General features: G+C 35.9%; 1 protein-coding gene across 1 annotated transcript; it reads right to left on the bottom strand.

Annotated features, from left to right (window-relative positions):
- Positions 1–29: 29 nt before the first annotated feature.
- LOC135643142 (uncharacterized) lies at positions 30–19,040 on the bottom strand. Its single transcript, XM_065159774.1, has 18 exons — positions 18,752–19,040; positions 18,381–18,473; positions 17,507–17,700; positions 16,472–16,576; positions 15,802–15,902; positions 14,810–14,888; positions 13,731–13,742; positions 13,527–13,592; positions 12,907–12,975; positions 12,766–12,822; positions 11,993–12,070; positions 8,158–8,255; positions 8,038–8,083; positions 6,697–6,824; positions 3,390–3,492; positions 2,995–3,057; positions 1,365–1,430; positions 30–367 (listed from the first exon to the last, which is right to left on the bottom strand). Exons 1-18 carry the CDS (start codon positions 18,852–18,854, stop codon positions 185–187), a joined length of 1,644 nt encoding a protein of 547 aa, XP_065015846.1. The 5' UTR covers positions 18,855–19,040; the 3' UTR covers positions 30–184.
- Positions 19,041–20,607: the final 1,567 nt, after the last annotated feature.

Genomic DNA, 20,607 nt, shown 5'->3' with positions numbered 1-20,607 from the left:
TCTGCAGTAGCAACGAGCCACACCTCAAAAGGCTAGCAAATGATATTCTTTGAACTACAAATTTGAAGCAATTATTCAACAATGCTTCGTTCAAAAGGATCACAATTGCTACGGAAGGTTAGTCGAAGAAACATTAAAATCACGATTTTGGACTGTGGCTGAGAAAATAAAAATGCATGCGATTCTAATGTCGCCTCGGCAAGAGCTCAGCTTCTATACGCTGGGCTTCATCTATCAGCTCCTGTAGCACTATAGACTTCTGTGACTCCTCCATGGTTGTGGTTGCCAGATTGCGAAGATGTTTCAAGCATGACAGATACTCTTTCTTAACATTGGGAGCATCCAACACCATGCTGCGTGTACAAGGCTACATAAGAAGCCTCATTAGAATGAGCAGAGATCATTCACGTAAATCAAATAGTACAGAAAACTATTACATAAGTGATTGAGGTTTCAGACGATATCAGTTTAACAAGCCATTCATGAGATACCATTAACAAGGAAAAACATACAAAGAAGCAATCATAACTAGACATTTATGATTACCAGCACTACACCTATTTCAAATGGTCACACCTCCTACAAATATCAAGTGGTAGCGAAACTGATAGATAATGACTAATTGAGTCAAAACTCAATCCATATATGAGTCTCTCAAGGACAGACTAAATGTCAACTACGTTGGAATTTCAGTTAAGCAGGGTTGTTCAATGAATGGATACACATCTGCATTTTTCACAGGTGAATTGCACATACTTTCAAACATGTCCCTCCACAAAAATTATCAGCTATGTAGGTCACATGATAATGAGTTTGGTTTCAGCTTCCTTAACTAGACAAATACATCAAAACAGGTGTCCAGGTTTCGCTGTTCTGTGACGTTCTTCACACTCTAAGCTCAAGGTTTGACAATATAAGATATTAGTACAGAGAAATCTCTTAAACCTTTAAGCATCAGAAAATGCACTATGCTTGAACCTTGCCTTGCACATTTGAATCAACATATGTGATTGATATTCGCAAAGCCAAACAGATATTTACTGAGTCAAAGAGCTGATATGAAAGGACTGACAAGTACTATATCTCTTCTGGGATCGAAGTTATACAACAATAACAAAGCCTAAGTCCTAACTACTTAAGATCGGCTACATGAATCTTTTTGGGATCTAAGTTCCATATAAACATAAATTTTAAATACAAACAAGTAATAAGCTCATGTGGCTAACACAAAAGACTTGAGAAGTTCTATCTTGAGTTTACATTTTCATTAAAAATGAAAAAACAAGCATTGCAAAATCTGAAAGAGGTACACAATAAATGACAAAGATTTGAAATGAAAAAACCTATAATTCATATATACATACCTCTTTGAATATTGAAATACAATCACGAAGAGCATGTTCTACTTCAAAAGGATATTCGAATGTTTCCTGAGTTTAAAAACATATCATTACAAGTCAAATTCAGCAATGCAAACTAATGTTAAGAATAAATACAAATAATTTAAAAAGAGTGTTGGCATTGGAAAATATTAGGAAGAAAATTTAGAAACCACATTGAATTCCCAAGGGTCAAATTTTTAGGGTAACTTAAACTGTTATTTTCATGTCTCCTTTGTTTCTAAGGTTTCTAGTCTAATAGCAGTGGCTATATTGCACAACTATTACAAATATATGTAAATCTAGTCTAATAGCAGTAATCTTGTCTGTGCTAGAAATGGCACAAATTGACAGGGACTAGTTAAATTGTAAGATTTTCTTTAAAATTGCTATTTACTCAGCAAAAAAGTTACCATATATGATATACACCATGTTGATTAAGATAGTGAGCAATACAATTCAGTGCCCCACCATTTATCTAACTATACCAATATTTACAGTTTTGTAACTACAGTTCACTAAAAAAATTGACTATCATTCCAAAAGATTTTCAATTTAGATACTTCATGTCCCTGCTCCCGATGGAGAGATGAACTTCATCTCATTTTAGATAAACTTATTTCCAAAATGCATTATCATGTGTGTGTGCATAAATATATATATATATATATATATATATATATATATATATATATATATATATATATATATATATAAGAGAATTAGAATAGTAGTAGAATTTCAACCCCGAACTAATATCACATTTTTATCCCATGACTTGTTTTTATTTCTCAGACATGATTATTAGAAAGCAGCACAAAGATTGAGGCACAAGGAAATTTCACATTCAACAATTAGCAGTAATGGGAATAATGTTAACTAGATTTTTGTTGCAATTTACTGAAATTTCTCTGTGTTGGCTATTTGAGGAAAATGAATTTTCTGAAAAATCAAGATATAGGTGCTCTGAAATGGAGTCCATAGATAGTAAATATGGTTTTTCAAGCTATACTATGACTTGAGATGCAAAAATGAACATTTCTCACTACTTTTTTCATCATAGTGATGAAGGTACTTTCTTCAAAGATGGAAACTACTTTCATCAACACAATACCAGATATTTCCATTCCACATCTACCAGGCAATTAGCTACCCAAAGAAAAGATTATAATAGAAAAACTGGTGAAATCCAGCAAGCTTGCAAGATAAACTTGTTGTCTTAATCATAAGGTAAAGGATTTCGTAACTCTAGACACAAAACATATTAAAGGTAGACAAAAATAAGAAACTTGTTTCATGGATTCAACCCGCAAATTATGAACTGTTTATACCTCAACACCAAAAAGAAAAAATCTAGAGTCATGTTTTGAAGTCAATGATATTGGATGCTGGAGCAATTATTTCCTTTCTTGGCCAAAAAATAACAGATAAAATCAAATGCTGAAATGTTGTGACCAAGCATATATATAGTGTACATCGGAATTCCAAGTAAAATTAAAAGCAGTACCAACTTTCTGAATGCTAGACATTCCTTTCGGAGATTCATAAACAGAATATTCAACTCATTAATTAAATTGATATTATAAATAACGAAGGCAATGGCTTAGAAACAGACCCTAGCTTCTACTAATTCTCGCCTTTGGGCATCCAGAAGGCCAAGAGAATCCAGCGACTGTAACTGCATACAAATTATTTGACTGAGCTTCAAATATAAAGAAGTATGCAATAATATATGCTCATAATTGATGATTAAATGCAATTATATCATCTTAAGCAAGAAACTTTATAATCCACAAGTATGTATCTGATTTGCCTTGGAGAAACCAAATCAAATCATACAGACTAATGAACCTAATATCAATCATTTATTCTGTACATATATGATTCAAGTCAACTTCAAAAGAATGGCAGTATATCTTACTGGGATAAACATACCAAATGAATCAATACAAATAATAATGAGAAGTTGTACATAAGAAATTCATCATTATATAGCCAATACAAACTGACCTGTACAATCAATGCAACATGTCGATCTTTCTCACCTTCAGAATGGCTACTCTTGAAACTGTTCTGGTTCATACCTGATGACCCCAAAATGTCCTTTGCAATCCTGTAAGGAAAATATCCAACAAAAGCCAGAATCATTTAAAACAAATTTCAGGTTGAAATGCTAAATCATAACAAACAAATTTAAAAAGAAACTTAGTAGTTTGAAGCAATAAAGCCAATGACACATAGGAGGCATAATGTGCCACAATCTAAAATGAAAGATCAGGATATAACAGCTTATATGAACTTACATGTTTTAAATTATGATATGTAGTCAACAATTTATCAGTTGTTGCCCAATATACATCATTCTGCCAATTAATGTACCAAAACCTAGGTATGTCGTTACCACAATCTGAGACATATGAAACATTTACCTGTATGTATTGCTGCAGTCGTTTATGAGCATATGAACAAAAGGAGGTGTTATCAAGTAATCCATTATAACAGTACAAACAAAGTTTCCAAAGATCAGCAGTGTAAGGTTTCAGTATTTTGTCAGCATGATAAGGCTCCACAAAATCCTGCCAACAATCTATAGTATAAATTAGCCAGATCTATCATGGCACAAGTCAACACAGTTCAGCACTTCATGTCAGGGAAACTTGAATCCTTGGTTGAAAGTTTAAACCCTGTTTTTCTTCCCAAGACTAACAATGACCTTCATCAAGAAATAAAAACCAGTTGTCTCGTTCAGTACAGACCAGTAACGACCGGTTCAATGGCCAAGCACTACAAGGACGCAGGTAATTTTGCCCATTCCAGTCAGGTGTTGGCCTCAGTGACTGTTATGCTTGCCGTATCAGGTTCATCGAGCGAAATGCTGATTTTTTTCTTTTAGCCAAAAGCTTATCAACAGACAGCTGTACAGGGCAGTAAGACTATTGCCCAATATAAGATTCAAGGCTTCAAGCCCCCTTTTATCTCATCTTCTCACCTCCAATCTTTCTCCCTTTCTTCTCCTCTTCTCACCCTCCGCCACTACAGCTTCCCCACAATATCCGATCCTTCACTGTTGTCACTGCTTCCCTACCTTCGCCACTCCTTCCCACCACCATTGTGCACCAATCTCACCATTGCTCCGTACCTATAATACCCTTTGGTTACTCATTGAGAACCTTCTTGTTTCAAACCATTACTAAGCTATTATTTGCTACAACTAACTCTCTTCAAATATTTCCAACAACTATAATTGCACTAAGACATTGGAAATTCATGTGCTACTTCAAAAAAAATGAAGTAGATTTTCAACCAACCAAGCTTTTAATAGAAACTAAGGCAACTAGGACCTTATAGAAGTTGAAATCAATTGACATGACAATGATAAAATTTACAGAATAAGCACCAACAATAATAGTCAAAAAGTATGAATACCACACTATTTTACACCAGTGATTGAAAAAGGCGCTCGGGCGCTCGCCTAGGCGCTCGGGCGAGGCGAGGCGAGTCGAGGCCCGAGCGCCTCGCTAATGTCCCAGGCGGCGCGCTTCAAATAGGCGCTCGCTCGAGCCCAGGCGCTGGGCGCTTCGGGCGAGCGCCTGGGTAAACCAAGTGACCGAACCAGAATTTTAGGTCTGGTTCGGTCCTAGTTCGGTTGTTAGTTGGTTCAATCGAACCAACTAAACCGATATAACCCTTACCCAACCCTAACCCGCTGCCGCTGCCGCTCCCGATCCCGATCTCGTTGCTCATCGCTCCTGCTCCCGCTCCCGCTGCCGCTGCTCGCCGCTGTCGCTGCTCGCGCCTCCCGCGAGCCCTCCCACTGCTCGCGCCTCCCGCTCCCTTTCCCTTTCCCGCTGCCGTTGCCGCCGCTCGTCGCTGCTTCCTCGTTTCTCCGTCAGGCTCAGTATACAGTATACTCTTAATATTATGTTTATTTGAATTTTTAAATGATTAATTTTCAATACTGTTAATAGATTAATAATATATTATTTTGATTTTAATGTTGTTAATTTTTATTTATTTGAAATTATTGCTAGGTTTCAACATAAATGGTAAGTGTAGAGAGCAACTCAATAGAGTCTCCAATGGTATCAAAAAAAGATCCTGCATGGAAGTATAATTATTTGAAGGATCCGAAAGATCATAATGCAGTGACTTGTATATTCTGCGATAAGACTACCAGCGGTGGTATTTTTCGTGCAAAACAACATCTAGTAGGAAATTTTATTGTTTTGAATTTTGAAACTTTTTGTTAATGTGACATTACGATTTTGTATCTTAGATTTTCTTAATTTAATAGCATATTTTTATTTAAAATTTTAAATAATTATATTTATTAATTATATTATATATTTTTATATTTTAGCGTCTCGCTTCACTCGGGCGAGCGCCTGGGCGAGTGCCTAGCACCTCGGGCGTTTTTGGACCTTGGCGCCTTTTGGCGCCTAGCGCTTTTTAAATCACTGTTCTACACTAAGGAAAATAACCAAGGTCAGCTTATCAATTTACATTTTAACATCATATGAATATGTGTAATTTGTAATACCATATAAATTCATGTGTGCATATTCCATTGTCCATACAACTATATAATTTCTGAGCTTAAAACCATTGTATAATCAAAACAACAGGTCTTGACAACATTTTAGGTTTGAATACTTGTGGAGAAGATATAGAAGTATTTAACCTATGCATTTGTTTTAGTGGAGGATCGGAGGATCCCCCCTCATTATTCTAAAAGGGGAGAGTATAATAAAGAATAAACTTTTATAGACAAGAATTGTTATATTGTTCAGGGCATGCCAGTATGGGCTGAAACATATCATGCCATAACAGTAAAGCTATGCTTTTTTGATCAAAGTTGTAATTTCCAATTAACAGCAAGACAATTTTTTACATGTCAACCAGCATAGAAGTGTGCCAACAAGTACAGCACAAAATCACACAGTATCTTTGGCTCTTTGCTTTCAAAATTTTATTGTAAAATTTCAATATTAACAAACAAAGAAGCAAATTTGTCAAAATCAATTGACATCCATGAGAACTATACTGCTCAGCTACCCAGCATGAGAAACAACTGAACGACTTACTGATATCCTAAGCAAATTTGTCAATATCAATTTACACACACAGGTATTATACTGCTCCAATACATAACATGAGAAACAACTAATCAACTAATCAGTTATGCTTCCTCAAACATGTATAGCAAAGTAAAGAAAAAAACAAAGCAGATTGTTCCAACTAAGTTGTTTATGGCAAATAAAGTAGGACAGGTAGAGTGGTAAACATTCATCATGACTTTAGAGCAACTTTTATGAACCTGACTGAGGTATTCAAAAGCAGCTTGGCGTTATCTAGTTCGCTGCTTGCTTCAGATACTTTCAACTTCCGCAGGTTGTTTGAATTGAGCATAGCTACTCTTGCCAGATGAAGCATATTAGCAGCAACCTAAAATATAGAAAAAACAATGTTATCAGCTACCCAAATACATCTAGTCAACTTTTTTTTACGCTTTCCCAAAATTAATTCATTATAATATTTTACAATTACACAAAACACATTTATGAAAAAAAATGTGCAAGTGCAACCATATGGGTCAACAGCAATGCACTAGTATTAGCAACTATTACCAAAGCAGATTTGTTCAGTTATTATCCATTTAGTGATTTACATAATTATGAAGAATTGCAGACCATCTTGAATTCCAGCCATCAAATAAGTCATCTTAGTAACTGCAGGAGACGAGTTTTCTATGATCCAGCATCTTTTACTTGTAACAGTGTGCTGTGCCTACTTTGTTGTGCTCGTTTATTTTAAATTCATCTTCAAATGTCTGGAATGGCATCCTATGCTCAAATACTGCTTCTTAGAGAACCTGCTGCTGAAGAACCCATTTATGTGAATGCAATACATTACAGTGCAATTCTTGGAAGGAGGCAGCTTCGTGCAATGTTGGAAGCTCAAAACAAACTTATCAAAACTCAAAAGATATGAAACTAGCATATGTGGTTGGTTCTTATCCTTCTAGTTTTAAAAAGTACAAATCCTATTGTAACAATATCTTATGGCCCCTTTTCATAACAGCTTCATGTAGCTAACCAACTATAGTAGCCAACATACTAAGAATAGAGATTAAGTGCCGACAAAAGAGTCATCCAAAGAAACATCACATCCAAGGACATCTTGATGGTTTAGATACAGATTACAGAGCAAACTATTTCACACAGAATGTGATGCAGCATTCCAGGTGCCCAGAATCTAATTCCTCAGCCTTCAACTTACCTATCAGCTTGCAAAGGAATTTTTCATTCTCTTCTATATTACTGGCCACACACACCCCTACATTAATCTTGTTTTATTATGATCTAGATTGGTCTTTGAAGACTGCATATGCAATAAGTATGGTGGTCTGTTGCTTTGCATTTTAGAACCCTTTGTTTCAAATACTGTTGAAGATGTCATTTGGTGTTTAAGATGTCATTTCCTGTGCATATTCTCTATAAGAAACCCAGGTGAAGCAGACTGGTAACAAATGCTAACCATATGAAACAAATTATTGATTATCAGGTTTATCAGATAGCTGGTGAGACAAAAAAACGATAACAGGAATTTAACATCTGTTATAGAATGAAATGAATTTCATTAAAAAGTGCGGTTAGACCTGAACATGATTTTGAGGAAATATCTTTTGTCTGGCAACAAGACATCTGCAGGAATAAACATATACATTGGTGAACAAAAACTCAAATGAGATAAAGTAAATAAATAATGACTCAATAACCGTTCTAAAAGCTCCTTGGCTTCAATTAAATTCCCAAGAGATTGAAGAGTCAATGCCAAGTTTTCAGCTGCAATTACAGTGTCAATAGAATCCCAACCCTACAAAAAAGACAACAAACTAATATAACAAAAAGATGATATGCACATTCATGAAATGCAAGGAATAAAAAAACCACCACAGTCCAATATTTACATAAACACATTCTTTGGTAGCAAGAATGCTGATAAATTTTAAACAAACATAAAAATGACCAGGAAAATCCAAGAGTTGAATTTCTAAAAGACAAGAAATTTCCAAGTAATAGCTTCCACATTGAGCTAGTGTAATTTAGTCAATGCTCAAGACTCGAATTTAGTTATGAAATTTGCACAATTTTAAAATTTATTTGAACTGGTAGTCATAATGGGATCAAGTTATGCCAAAAAAATAATTGGGAGCAACCTAAGGACTAAGGAGTATATTAAACTACAACTCCTAGAGTTAGAAGCTGACTAGCACCTCACTTACAGGGTTAAACCAACAGTGTGCTGTCATCTCTCATCTAGTACATGATTTTGCATGTTAGAGTAGACCATGAATGCAATGAACCAGTCATGTCAGTTACAACCAAGATTTCAATTTTCAATCTGAGATTCATACCAGTCACAGGCTGGACTGGTGTGGGTCCAATATGTAATGGCATACCATATGAGTCGAGGTCCAATGTGAGTCATGGAGTCCAAGACTTATACCCATCGTCGGCCGAATGCTACCAGAGGACATACTCATTTGTTGCATTTTCAACCCTTCTTTGGCTGCAGCAAACACGCTGTTATTGAGTTATCAAACTTTAATCTACAACACCGCCTCAACCCACCAATGACTCTAATATGGCTTTGATTGAGTTGTGTTAATCTTTGTTAGTTCCAGTGGATCACATTGATGAAGGAAAAGGATCTTCACTTTTGTGTGCCACTCCCTCAAATGTTTTACGCCGATTGAATTGGATGGATGTATGTTGGAACTTTATTGAGCATCGCTTTGCAAAATTTAAAGTTTTAAGGTCTTCTCCTCAACAAAATTTGCTTATTTCCACTTTTGCTTAGCTATTACCTCCAAGTAGGTTCTCGTTTGATGAAGAGGACAAGCTACTTTCGGTAGAACCTGTCACCTCTAATGAGTATTTGACAGTTGTTATCTTCTTCTAAACAATCTTTGAAGGAACTTTAAAAGCTCAAACAAGTAAGAGAACTGGGATACTCAGTTCTAACCAATTCTCTTAAAACTTGAGAAAGCCATAGTTACTTGACTTCGCTAGCCTCCTTGAGTGTTGTATTCAATGCATCAAGCTGGCTACTAACTTTTGCTCACACTTCTAAAGCACTAGAAGTGTTGCACTCATTGCATAGAGTTAGTTACTAAATTTCACTTCCTTTATCATCAAACATGTTATAGGTCCTCCACCACTTCCGATTGTGTTTACTCTATTAGCAATCAAATTTCGTCCATCCAATCTTAGGCCTTCAAAGGATGAAGCTTAGCTCTAGGTCACTCAGCAACTCTCGAAGTCGACTAATTTCATTAAAAACTAGTGTGCCATTATTTGAATATTAGGATTATACCTCTAGCACAATCTTCAATGTTCGTTCTCTTACGCAAGGATTTGCTCGGTACGGTATGGTACTGTATACCGAGTGGCATATTTCGATATACCGCTCAGTATATATATATATATATATATAAAAGAGGTAAATCGCTCGGTATACCTCTCTTCTCCCCACGTGAGGCGACGTCGTCGAGGCAACGCCGCCTCTCTTCTCGGGCGACATCGCCGAGGCGATGTCATAGAAAAAAAAAAAAATTGCAACGACATCACAGAAAAAATAATTTTGCGATGTCGTAGAAAAAAAAAAATTACAACATCACCTTGGGCAACGTCGCAAAAAAGAAAAAAATTCGCTGAGACGTCGCCTCTCTTCACCCCGTGATGTCAATACTCTTCTCCCCACGCGCGGATGAGAAGTCGCCATAGACAAGGAGAGCGACACCGATCTCAGATTCTCTTTTTTTTTTCCCTATTTCTTTCTTCCCCTTCTGCCTCTTCTTTCACCTTCTCCCTCTTTCTTCTCCCTCGGTCACCGTCGACGATAATGGCCCCAATCAATGGTACTGCTTGATAGTGGACAGTCCGTGTACCGGTCTACTGATGGGCGATAACATTTGGTATTGTAAACCTTGCTCTTACTACAAGTTGAATGGCAACACAAAAATTGGCATGTTCTTCAAGAAAGCCCGTCTTTATAGCCTCATGCCCCGTGCCAAGTCTTTCTAACTCCAACTTCACCTTTGCAAGTGTCATATCCTTAACTCTCATATAATGAGAGCTCCACAAAGTTAGGACTTTCGCTCATGTTTCGTAATCTAAATAGACTCCATTCATGGGACTCAAGCCCTTCATATATCGAGGTAATGGTAGCCCTTGTGTCCACTGTTGCACGGGTGAGCTCTCGGATAAGTTCAATGTTCTCTTCATCGACTCAACATGTGCCTTTGTTTTTTACATGTTTTTCACATTGCCTTCGGTTGCTTTCCTACTTGATCTCGCAATGTATCTAATGACATATCACTGCATGTGAGATCTTATGACTCCTTGTTGATTGATTTATTTCAACCTCTTTTGAGCTTTATAGAGCATTTATCTTTATTGCACATGTCCTTTAACTTAAAAGAGACGACCATAAGGTTAAGTAGACTTGCTTCTCGAAGGCATCTCCCTCTTCATGTGTGGCGAGACTTGCCCTTTGGAAACTTGTTTAACTGGAGTACTTTCATCTTTGTATACTTCACTTATGCATAAAAGAAAGTTTTCATGTTCCATATGATCGAGTTTCGATCCCCTTGGGATGGTTGCGAACAAGTCGTCGTTCGCATCCAAGCCCTTGCATGAGTATCGAATTCATTGAGTCATCAATTTTTGCATCTTTGTGAGTCCTTGCATGTACAATTTTAATCACAGATCAACCATTCTTTGATTTGCAAGGTCTCATCCTTTGTGTTGACGACCTCGAGTCATAGCTCAAACTCAGTCATCCTAACCAATCTGTGGACACATGTTCTCCTTAGCTTGTTCGTATGGTGCCTCTCGCGCAAGTAGTCATTCCTTTAAATGCCAATTTTGGATGCTCACTCCATTGAGTGACTCCATTTCCCACATCTTTATTTGTTTTTCTCAACCGATCATGTGTGCAAACTACCCTCCATGCAACCCCACTAGATCTCATGTTGTAGGTTGAATGTTTGTTAATGTGCTTGGCTCTCTCTAATACCAATTGTGTACTTAGTTAGTTTTGTCTAATTCGTACGACACCCTTACAATATCCATCCATAAAGGATCGGTCTACTTAAACCATGAGAATGCTTAAACAATTGCATATTGTTTACATCAGGGTCTGCAGTACCGAACCGTACCGCCCGATACGTATCGGTCTGACAGGTTTTCGGTACGCGGACCGACTGTTACCGGTCTGAGGCACTGTAGCAGTGCACTGTAGTACTGTAACAGTACTCTATACACCCGGGTGTACCGCTCGGTACACCTGGGTGTACCACTCGATATACCGTACCGTACCGGTACCGAGCCCAGGTCGAAATACTGGTACGGTACGGTATTGCGAACCTTGGTTTACATAACATTCAAAATACTATAAGAATGCTTAAACAATTGCATATATTATAAACAAACAGATTAGGACATTGTCACATGGATACAACATATGCATTATCATCACAATCATGAGCAAATCATTAACCTGGTGGTTGTGCACATAAGCAAAAGACAAATTTCTGGGTAATAGACCTTTGAAAGTTCCAATATATGCAAGATCTTTCTTTGAAAATTTTCTGTCTCAGCAAGACGATTAGAATTCAGTAGAATCTGCAAGAGAAGAGAACAAGAGGAATTTAAAACTGACATTTTAATGTATCAAACGATGCCAATGGTTGCCATGCATTATAATTTAATATGCTTTACCATCAATCGTTGATCTAGTTTGAATGGTTGAGACACAAGTAATCCATATATAATTAATGATTTAGATTGGAAACCCTAAAATCTTATACACCGCCTCATCCCAACTCCCTCCCTTCCTAATGCCCTTGTCTCCTGCCTCTGTATCCTCCGTTCCCCTATTCTCTTCTTATTCTCCAACCTAGCTTTGCTAGATACCTACATCAACTCCAACTTTGTCCACACTAAGACACTGTCATGCCCTATGCCTCCACGTATAAGCCATTAAGCACTTCCCCAGATGTCTTGTCTTGTGAAGGTCTCCGCCCTGACCTCTACATCTTCCCACCCTGGCTTCTACAAGAAACTCTGTCATGACAGTTCAATCTCATACCAGGCAGAAGACAAACTGTTTATGTTCAGTCCAAACAGAATCATTCAGTTGAGCCTACAAGAGCTCCCCCAATTCAGTTGAGCCGAACATGGACAGGAGGTTGTTCATTCAATCTCAGCTCATAACATGTCTTGGTGGTACAGCATCCTATTTGTATAGCTTTGCTAAGAACAAAAAAGTTGATATTGTGAAAAATAGGAGACAGAACAAAGGTACAATTATTAACTACCTGAGTCAGGTATCTCATCCTCCGTATACATGTTGCTGATTCCCCCAAACCAGCTTCCTGGAATGTTGCAAGTGTTCTGCAGTCAAAGCTGGAATGTGCATGCTGAAAGTTATATCAACTATAAGTACTTGATAAAGCAACCTCTAGAATCCTAATAGACTCCCGTATTAGGTCCTCAGCTTCTTTCTTTTTTCCTTGGAGATGCAGAACCTGAAACAAAAGAGAATAGAAAAAAGGTCAACCAAAACAGGAATACACTGTTTAGGAAAAAATGGTCAATAAGTCACTTAAAAAATCAAGCATAATTAAAAAAAACCTAGCTAAATTTAAGTCACAAAACTGTTCAGAGGGTCTCTCAATATATAATAAATAGTTATTACAAGAATAATTCATTCATGAAGATCAACCAATAGAATTTGAAAGATAACAGATACGAAATAAATGAATTCCTCGTCACAAAGTAGTGTTTTTCCTTAATAGAACAAGGCCCAAAAGACATTAATTCATTAAGAAAATGATTCAAAAGTCCAAATACCATATAAATTGCATAATGAAATAAGCAGATACTTTCTAGTTTCTAGCAATTCATATCATCTCAATAATAGTGAAAAACACGTCTCTATTGTCCTTTCTAAATGTATTTGATTAGCGATCCCTACTTTTTTCTCATTGAAAATTGAAATAAAAGGTTGGCGTTATAGCTATAGCAGGTAATAAAGTAGAGCAAGCTTAAATCATAAATCAGAACCAGTATGCATTACCCTTCCAAGATGATACATTGTATCTGCATACTCTGTGTGACCGTAGCCAAGAACACGTCCCTTTATCTATACTAAAAAATAAGTTCTTAGTCAAAATTACACAAATGAAAGCAGTCAGTATCTACATGGTCTCAATGAATCACCTCAGAGTTAATGGCTGGAGAAACATAAATGATCAAACAAATCAAAACGCTAACTACATACCTTTAAAGCTCGCTGCCAAAAGAAGCATGAAATGATGAACAGGCAAAAAGAAGAAAATTTGTCAGTGAAGTTTTATCAATGTATACATGCTGTCGATAAACTTGTCTAATTAGAAAAAAACTACTATGCCAAAAAGCCAATAGCTCAAATAGATTTATGACTTTTTTTTCCCTATATGTGAATGACCACAGAAGCAACAACTCCATGACGTTGTTGTGCTATTTGTGCATGAAAATATAACGAATCAAAGAATAAGAATGCTATTTGTGCAACAGATTACATTTCTGCCTGCGCTTCAACTCTCTTCATCCTCCATAAATACATAGTAGAACATACCAACAAGAAACCATTTATTGGTACTCATAGCCCTTTTTATTTCTACTGTACTAGTCTTACGAATGATAAGCTAGTATAAATTTCAGTCATACTCCAATGGTACTCTGGAAATATAGTTATTTGGGAATGTTTCTCACAGAAGTCATAAGATGACAAAACAAAATTGAATCCAAATTCAAAACAACAAGAGAAAACACGGTGCAAGATTGTTCATAATCTGGAATCAAGTGGTCACATGAACTCTAGCGACCATCTGGAAATTTTCTGCTGATGAGTCCAGCCCATGATAATAATGTTGGGATTTTGTTATATTGTAAAATACAAGTAGGTATACGATTTTTTTTCATTTTATTATATGCTTTTACTTTTAACATCTTCCAAACTACAACAAAACCATATACAAATTTGAGAAATCACATACAGAAACATCCTATTTGTGCAAACGAGAACTCAGGGCATCAAAAATCAAATAATTAGAAATAGAAGCAACATAAGAAAACACCACCACCACCACTAACAGAACTCACTTCTCTCGCATGATGCTTACTTTTCACATGAGAAATTCCATTGTTTTTCAGGTCTTACTCAGAGAAGTCTATCTTTTACATATATGAAACACAAAATAACATAAGCAAAAAATATATACCAAACCCTACAAGACAATACTCCTAAGAGAAAAAATGTATACAAGTAAAGTTCCGTTACAGCTAAAACAAGCAACATTGAGATACCAATTCTCTTACCTCATAACACTTCCGAGCTTGCTCAAGTTTTCGTAATGCAAGGTAAAACTGCCCAAGGTTGTGAAGGGAAGCTCCTACACTGGAAAAAGCATATTATTTTACCCTCTGAAAACTGAGGTATAAGCTCTAGAGTTTGCATATCAACATCTATAAGAGTAAAATAATACTTGTTTGGTTTAGTTGACCAATTTTGGTCTTGAAACTAACAGGTTTTGCGATATGAGTTTACAACTTATTCCAATATCATATCTTGTTAAATTGAAGCTAGATTTCCTTTGTATATTTGTACATGTATTTACAACTTTGCTTGAGGTTCATATTGTCAATCTGTTTTAGATAGATCAAAATATTAAACAGACGAATATGGAAATGTGTCAAGTTCAGAATAGTGTTAGATCATAATTTTGAGCATCTCCACAGGATGCTTTGAGAAAAAGAGTGATACTAAGTCACCTGGAAACCATTTTCTCACGTCGATAACTGTGCTAGGGACTAGGGAGTAACAAACGGGTCTCACACATTATTTGTTTTGAAGCCAAATTCTTGCACTGTTTTGGATTGGTGTGATCGGAGAAGTATTTCAAACTCATAACAAAAATAGTTTCAGATTTGAGTTGGTGAACACCACGATCAAAAAGTTCAATAACACAATTTTTTTACAAGAAACACAGCGGGTAGGTGAAAATAAAATAAGCGAACTTGAATGTACAAATTACGGGCTCTAGGAATGAAGCAAGCATTACTGTCGCTAAGAATTTATAAGCACTCCAAAGCTGCCACCTCCCACTTTGATCTTAGAGAACAGATGAATTCTAAAAATAGAAAGAGATACTTCCAAATTCAGATATTTCAAATATCAAAAACAAAGTAGGATAATTTTTCCTTTCTTGCCATTTACAGTGGCTTGTGCCCAGGATGATAAACTTGCAGGAGATCTTTTTGCACATCAAAAATATTGCTAACTGCAAACAAAATAGAACACATGACCATACCGTACATCATCAGCCCCAAAAGTGTCCTCCAGAATATTAATTGCTTCCAGATATAATGGCTCAGCTTTCTCATATGCCTTTTTAACCCTGTAAAGTTCTGCCTGCAGGAATAAGCAGAGTAAATTTGATTAGAAAACCATCCAGATAAGCAGATAGCAAAAATGCATTATATTGAAGAGGATAAAATAAAGCAATATATTTGATAAAACATGTTAAACATTCCTATTTCAGGTAATTTTCATGAAAAGATGGGAGCAATAACATGCCATTACTAACTAGACATTCTCAAGTCAATACCAAGTAATGCACTATAAATACATACAATTTCATGACCAAATTGCAGTGGCAAATCAGTGTTCACCCATCTGATGGCATACAGACCAAACCAGCTGTCAAGGTACAAATGAACTATTCAATGGCCAGCCAGAATGAGGGTTCTCAAGGAATCCTTGTCGGAAGTCGACATGAGGTTGATATTAAACAAACATTTTATGTGAAAACAATTTTCTAATTATGGATTATGCCCTTCTTAAGCTTATTGAAATTTTTAGTAGCAACATTTCATAAAACTATCTCCTGTAAAACTGGACCATGACTATTTCACTATTGACAATACAATACTAGACAAACCATGGTTCTAATAAAGAATGAAAATCAGCAACTAATATACCAGATTGTTGCATGATGATGCCACATGTGGATCCTTGGCTCCAAATCCCTTCGTAGCCTCATCTAAAGCAGCTTGGAAGAACTTCTCAGCCTCATCTAGTTTACCCTATCAGCAACAGAAGACTCATAAGATTCAAAATAAATTCAAGAAAAGAAATTGAGTCAATGGTGTTCAATTACAACTTGACTTAGGACTGCACCAAACCCAAGGAAGGACATTGTTGACACTGCAGAGCAGGTCAAGCACATAGCCTCAGGCAGGCACTGATGTAATGATTAATGCCTGACAATGGCAATATCTGAGTGCAGGCTACTTAATGTGTTGTTGTTCCAATGCTACCGGTAACAACCCAATGGAAATTAGATAATCTATAATTAACTGAAAATTTGGGCTCATATGTGACATCAGACTTTCATGGATTGGACGTTTAGACAATTGTTATGCTTTTGAAGAAGATTTTTAAAAAAGTCAAAGATAATAATCAACTTGATATTGGGACGTTGACAAATTGCCCATGACTTGATAGACTCTAAATTCTAGTGAATGGGCATGATATCAAAGTTTACAGACCAGAGGCTGGTTAACTTATGATGGAGGCAACAAACTTATTAACAGATCTTGAAAATAGCCAAGAGGTGAGCTTAAATAAGCAGACAGGTTGTAGCCATTTATGCAGACCTAAAAGCAAGGTGCAGGAGCAAAATATGTGCATGCTACTTGAATGAATTCCTAGTCTCTATCTACGGGGGACCAAGGTGTTAGTTTTACCAAGCCAACAGATTGGTGGTATGCTAATGTGCATGTAATTTCTTGTTTAGCACCAGCACCTCATTCATATAGGTTTAAGCTCGTGATCATGACATGACATGTGCTGGCATGGCCATTTCACGGTCCAGCCTGCTACGCTGCTCAACTCAAATAAGATTTGGGTTGAACACAAAATCTTAATGCTTAATATGACTTCACCATCAAATGTCAATTTCTTCTTAAACAAAAGCAGGTTAACCAAAAAAGAAAGAAGAATCCATTACATGCCTTCAGAAATAAATCCCTTCCATTATCTGTAAATATTCTCCACTTAGATGTATGCACATTTGAAATCACAGAACCATCTTCGATTTTGCGCAAACCAGTAACATGAACTTGTCCTTGATCATTTTCAGTAGCCTGTTCAGCTACAGAAGCATCTTGAGCAAAGACAGAGTTCTGATTGGACCCGAGAATAATTACTGTTGTACCACAAACCAGGATAGAAAAGGGCACTCATAGATGAGAACGCAAATTTATATAAAAATAAGAATAAGGAAAAAAAACAAGTAATAGTAAATCATAGTTGATATACAACAAGGCAATTGCTAATCTAGATAATGAAAAAGAATAGTACATCAATTTGGATAAACACAATTCTTAAATACCTCTTGGCGTATAATAGAACATACAAATGTATGTGAAGTATGGTTCGTCTTAACAGTCCGTACCAGTGTACCAACCAGATGTCGGTATAATATGTACCGAACTGTACTGAGACATACAGAGTGTAGCAACACATGGTACATGTGGGTGTACCGATGTATCGCACATACCGATTTCTTGTCAGACCGATATGTACTGTCTGTACGGAGCAATATGCAGTGGTACGATGAACCTTGATGTGAAGAGCCAAAAATACAATAGCACAAAAAAACAATTCCAAGCATATGAAACAAGAAAATTCGAGGAAGCAAGAATTTAAATCACCGACCAAAACCACCTGGCATCACAGGAAAAAAATATATTAAATTGGACATTGATTAGTATCTGACCCATTCGGTCCAGTACCGATCAGTATTTGTATTCCTTGCTTGGAATAATGTGATATTGATTCACTTGACACTGAGAAAATACGCATCGAAGGTATTAAAAGATGTACCAGTTTGTCCAGAGATGATAATTCCCAACATCAAATCTAACCGATGCTTGTTCCAGCTAAAACCAGAATCGGAACCACAATACGAAGTTAAACCTACAAGCATGGCGACACAATTATGAGCGTGATATGAACACAAGAAGAGAAGCCAAGTTTCTCTTGAAGCACATTAAAAATAAATTGTATGACTTCAGATATCCCTCCGCAGAAATCAGTATTCAAATTAGACCATGATTGAGGCATCTTAATTTTTTCTATCCAAAAACTTAAGCCTGTAGATATTTATCAATATCATGATCCCGTGTCGCGCGTAATGCATGATGTCTCCCAAGAAAGTAAGATGCATAAATGGAGAAGGAAGCAGAAGAGATTACTCGACGACGGAGCCGATCCCGCACGAAGAAGCATCCGAGGGGCGGCGAATCGACGAGGGCATCGGATTCCGCGGAGGAGCGCGGAAGCCCGGCGGATCCACATGAGGCCCAGCAAGAAACCCTACGACTCGGCTGAGGCGAAGGGAGACCGCGCTGAGACCCACGATTTATACAGATTCATGCAAATCTTGGAAACCGGGGAGAACGAGAGACGAAGCAAACGGAGACCACCGTGAGACCCGCCCGAGTCGGCGTGGAGGAGGCAGAGGCACGGAATGGTAATGTGGGCTGCGGGCTTTGGTCCTCGTATTGATATTGGGCTTTATAGTACAACAATCTACCGTGGATGCCCATTTGAATGAGCTAAGCTAAGTTAAGCCTTTTGTCTTCACATGTATACATGGAGTGGGCTCCACTTGGAACCCCCATTTTGATTCTTCTCAAAATAACAAACAAATTGTATGGAGAAATCTAGAAAGGGTCCTACAAAATTTAGTAATCCATTCCCATCATCCATCCGAGTATGCTTTACATTTATTAGGGTCAAATCAATTCTACAATATATATCTATACATCATAAGTTTCAATTATTTAGAGTGAGGAGTCTTTTATAATCATTAAAATATATAAAAAGTGATATATATGTTTAATTAGATTTAAAATACTTAAATTTTTATTTATAATTTTTATTAAAATCTTTTTAGATCTTCTTCGAACTTTTATTTAAAATCTTTTTATTAAAATTTTTATTTATAATTTTTATTAAAATCTTTTTAGATATTTTTATTAAATTTTATTAAAATATTTTTATTAAAATAATTTTTAATATAAATTATTTCATCTCTTTTGACTTTTATATCCATATCATTTTAAATAATTTTTTTCATCTTATCTAGTAACTCTACATATCTTAATATTCTTATCTCGGTAATATAATTTTTTATACATATTATTTCTTAATTATCTAAAACTCATATTCATAAATTACTATTCGTCTTACAATTATTTTATAATATTTTTTATCTCAAAAGGTATTTGATGATCACATAAAACTCTTACGCTTTTTGTTATCTTAGCCATCATTTTTTTTACTCTATAAATAATATTTTTATCAATCTTTCTATCTTGTTGAATAATTGATCCAAGATACCTAAGACTTTTATTTAAAGAAACTTATTATCTATCCAAAATAATTATATTTTTTCTATTTAATCTTATAAATTTAGTCTTAATCATATTTAATATAAGACCCTTAGTTACTTACCTCTATGTTAAGTTTATAATTAACTATACGTAATCTCCTATTAAGCCAATATCATCGATAAATAATATGCATCAGAAAGATTTATCATATAAGTAACTAATAAGCTCACTAGATATATAAGTCGACTGTTTAGAAAAATACACTTTGGATGCATCAATCCAAATTGGACTTGCTAAGTTCCTAAAATAGTAAAAAAATAGAAAAACTAATTAAATAATTACTTATATTATATTTGTTATTCAATCACAAGAGTTTGAGATGAATCCAAAAGAAAAAAACTGTTATGCTCATTTTAGAATCGAGATGAAAGATGTGCTAAACTAGACAGTAAACCACCTAAAATCAATTGAGCAATTAGCCATGTCATAGTTTTCTTCGATGGTTAAAGTATAATATAAGTTGGGTAAACCTTATTGTGTTATATTCGTAAATGAATCATGTTACACTATTGTAGAATCAGGTGTGATGTAGTTTTATTCCATCTTAATTGATAACCGAGAGTAACATTATAAAATTTATTCAGTGCACCTTAATATTTCGATGTACCAAATAAATATAATACATAATGGTTTCATTAATTATCCTCTCGTTG

This window comes from Musa acuminata, chromosome BXJ3-7 (assembly GCF_036884655.1).
Source record: "Musa acuminata AAA Group cultivar baxijiao chromosome BXJ3-7, Cavendish_Baxijiao_AAA, whole genome shotgun sequence".
Lineage (NCBI taxonomy): Eukaryota > Viridiplantae > Streptophyta > Magnoliopsida > Zingiberales > Musaceae > Musa > Musa acuminata.
The sequence above is the reverse complement of the archived record's forward strand: the minus strand, read 5'-3'. Positions and strand labels throughout refer to the sequence as shown.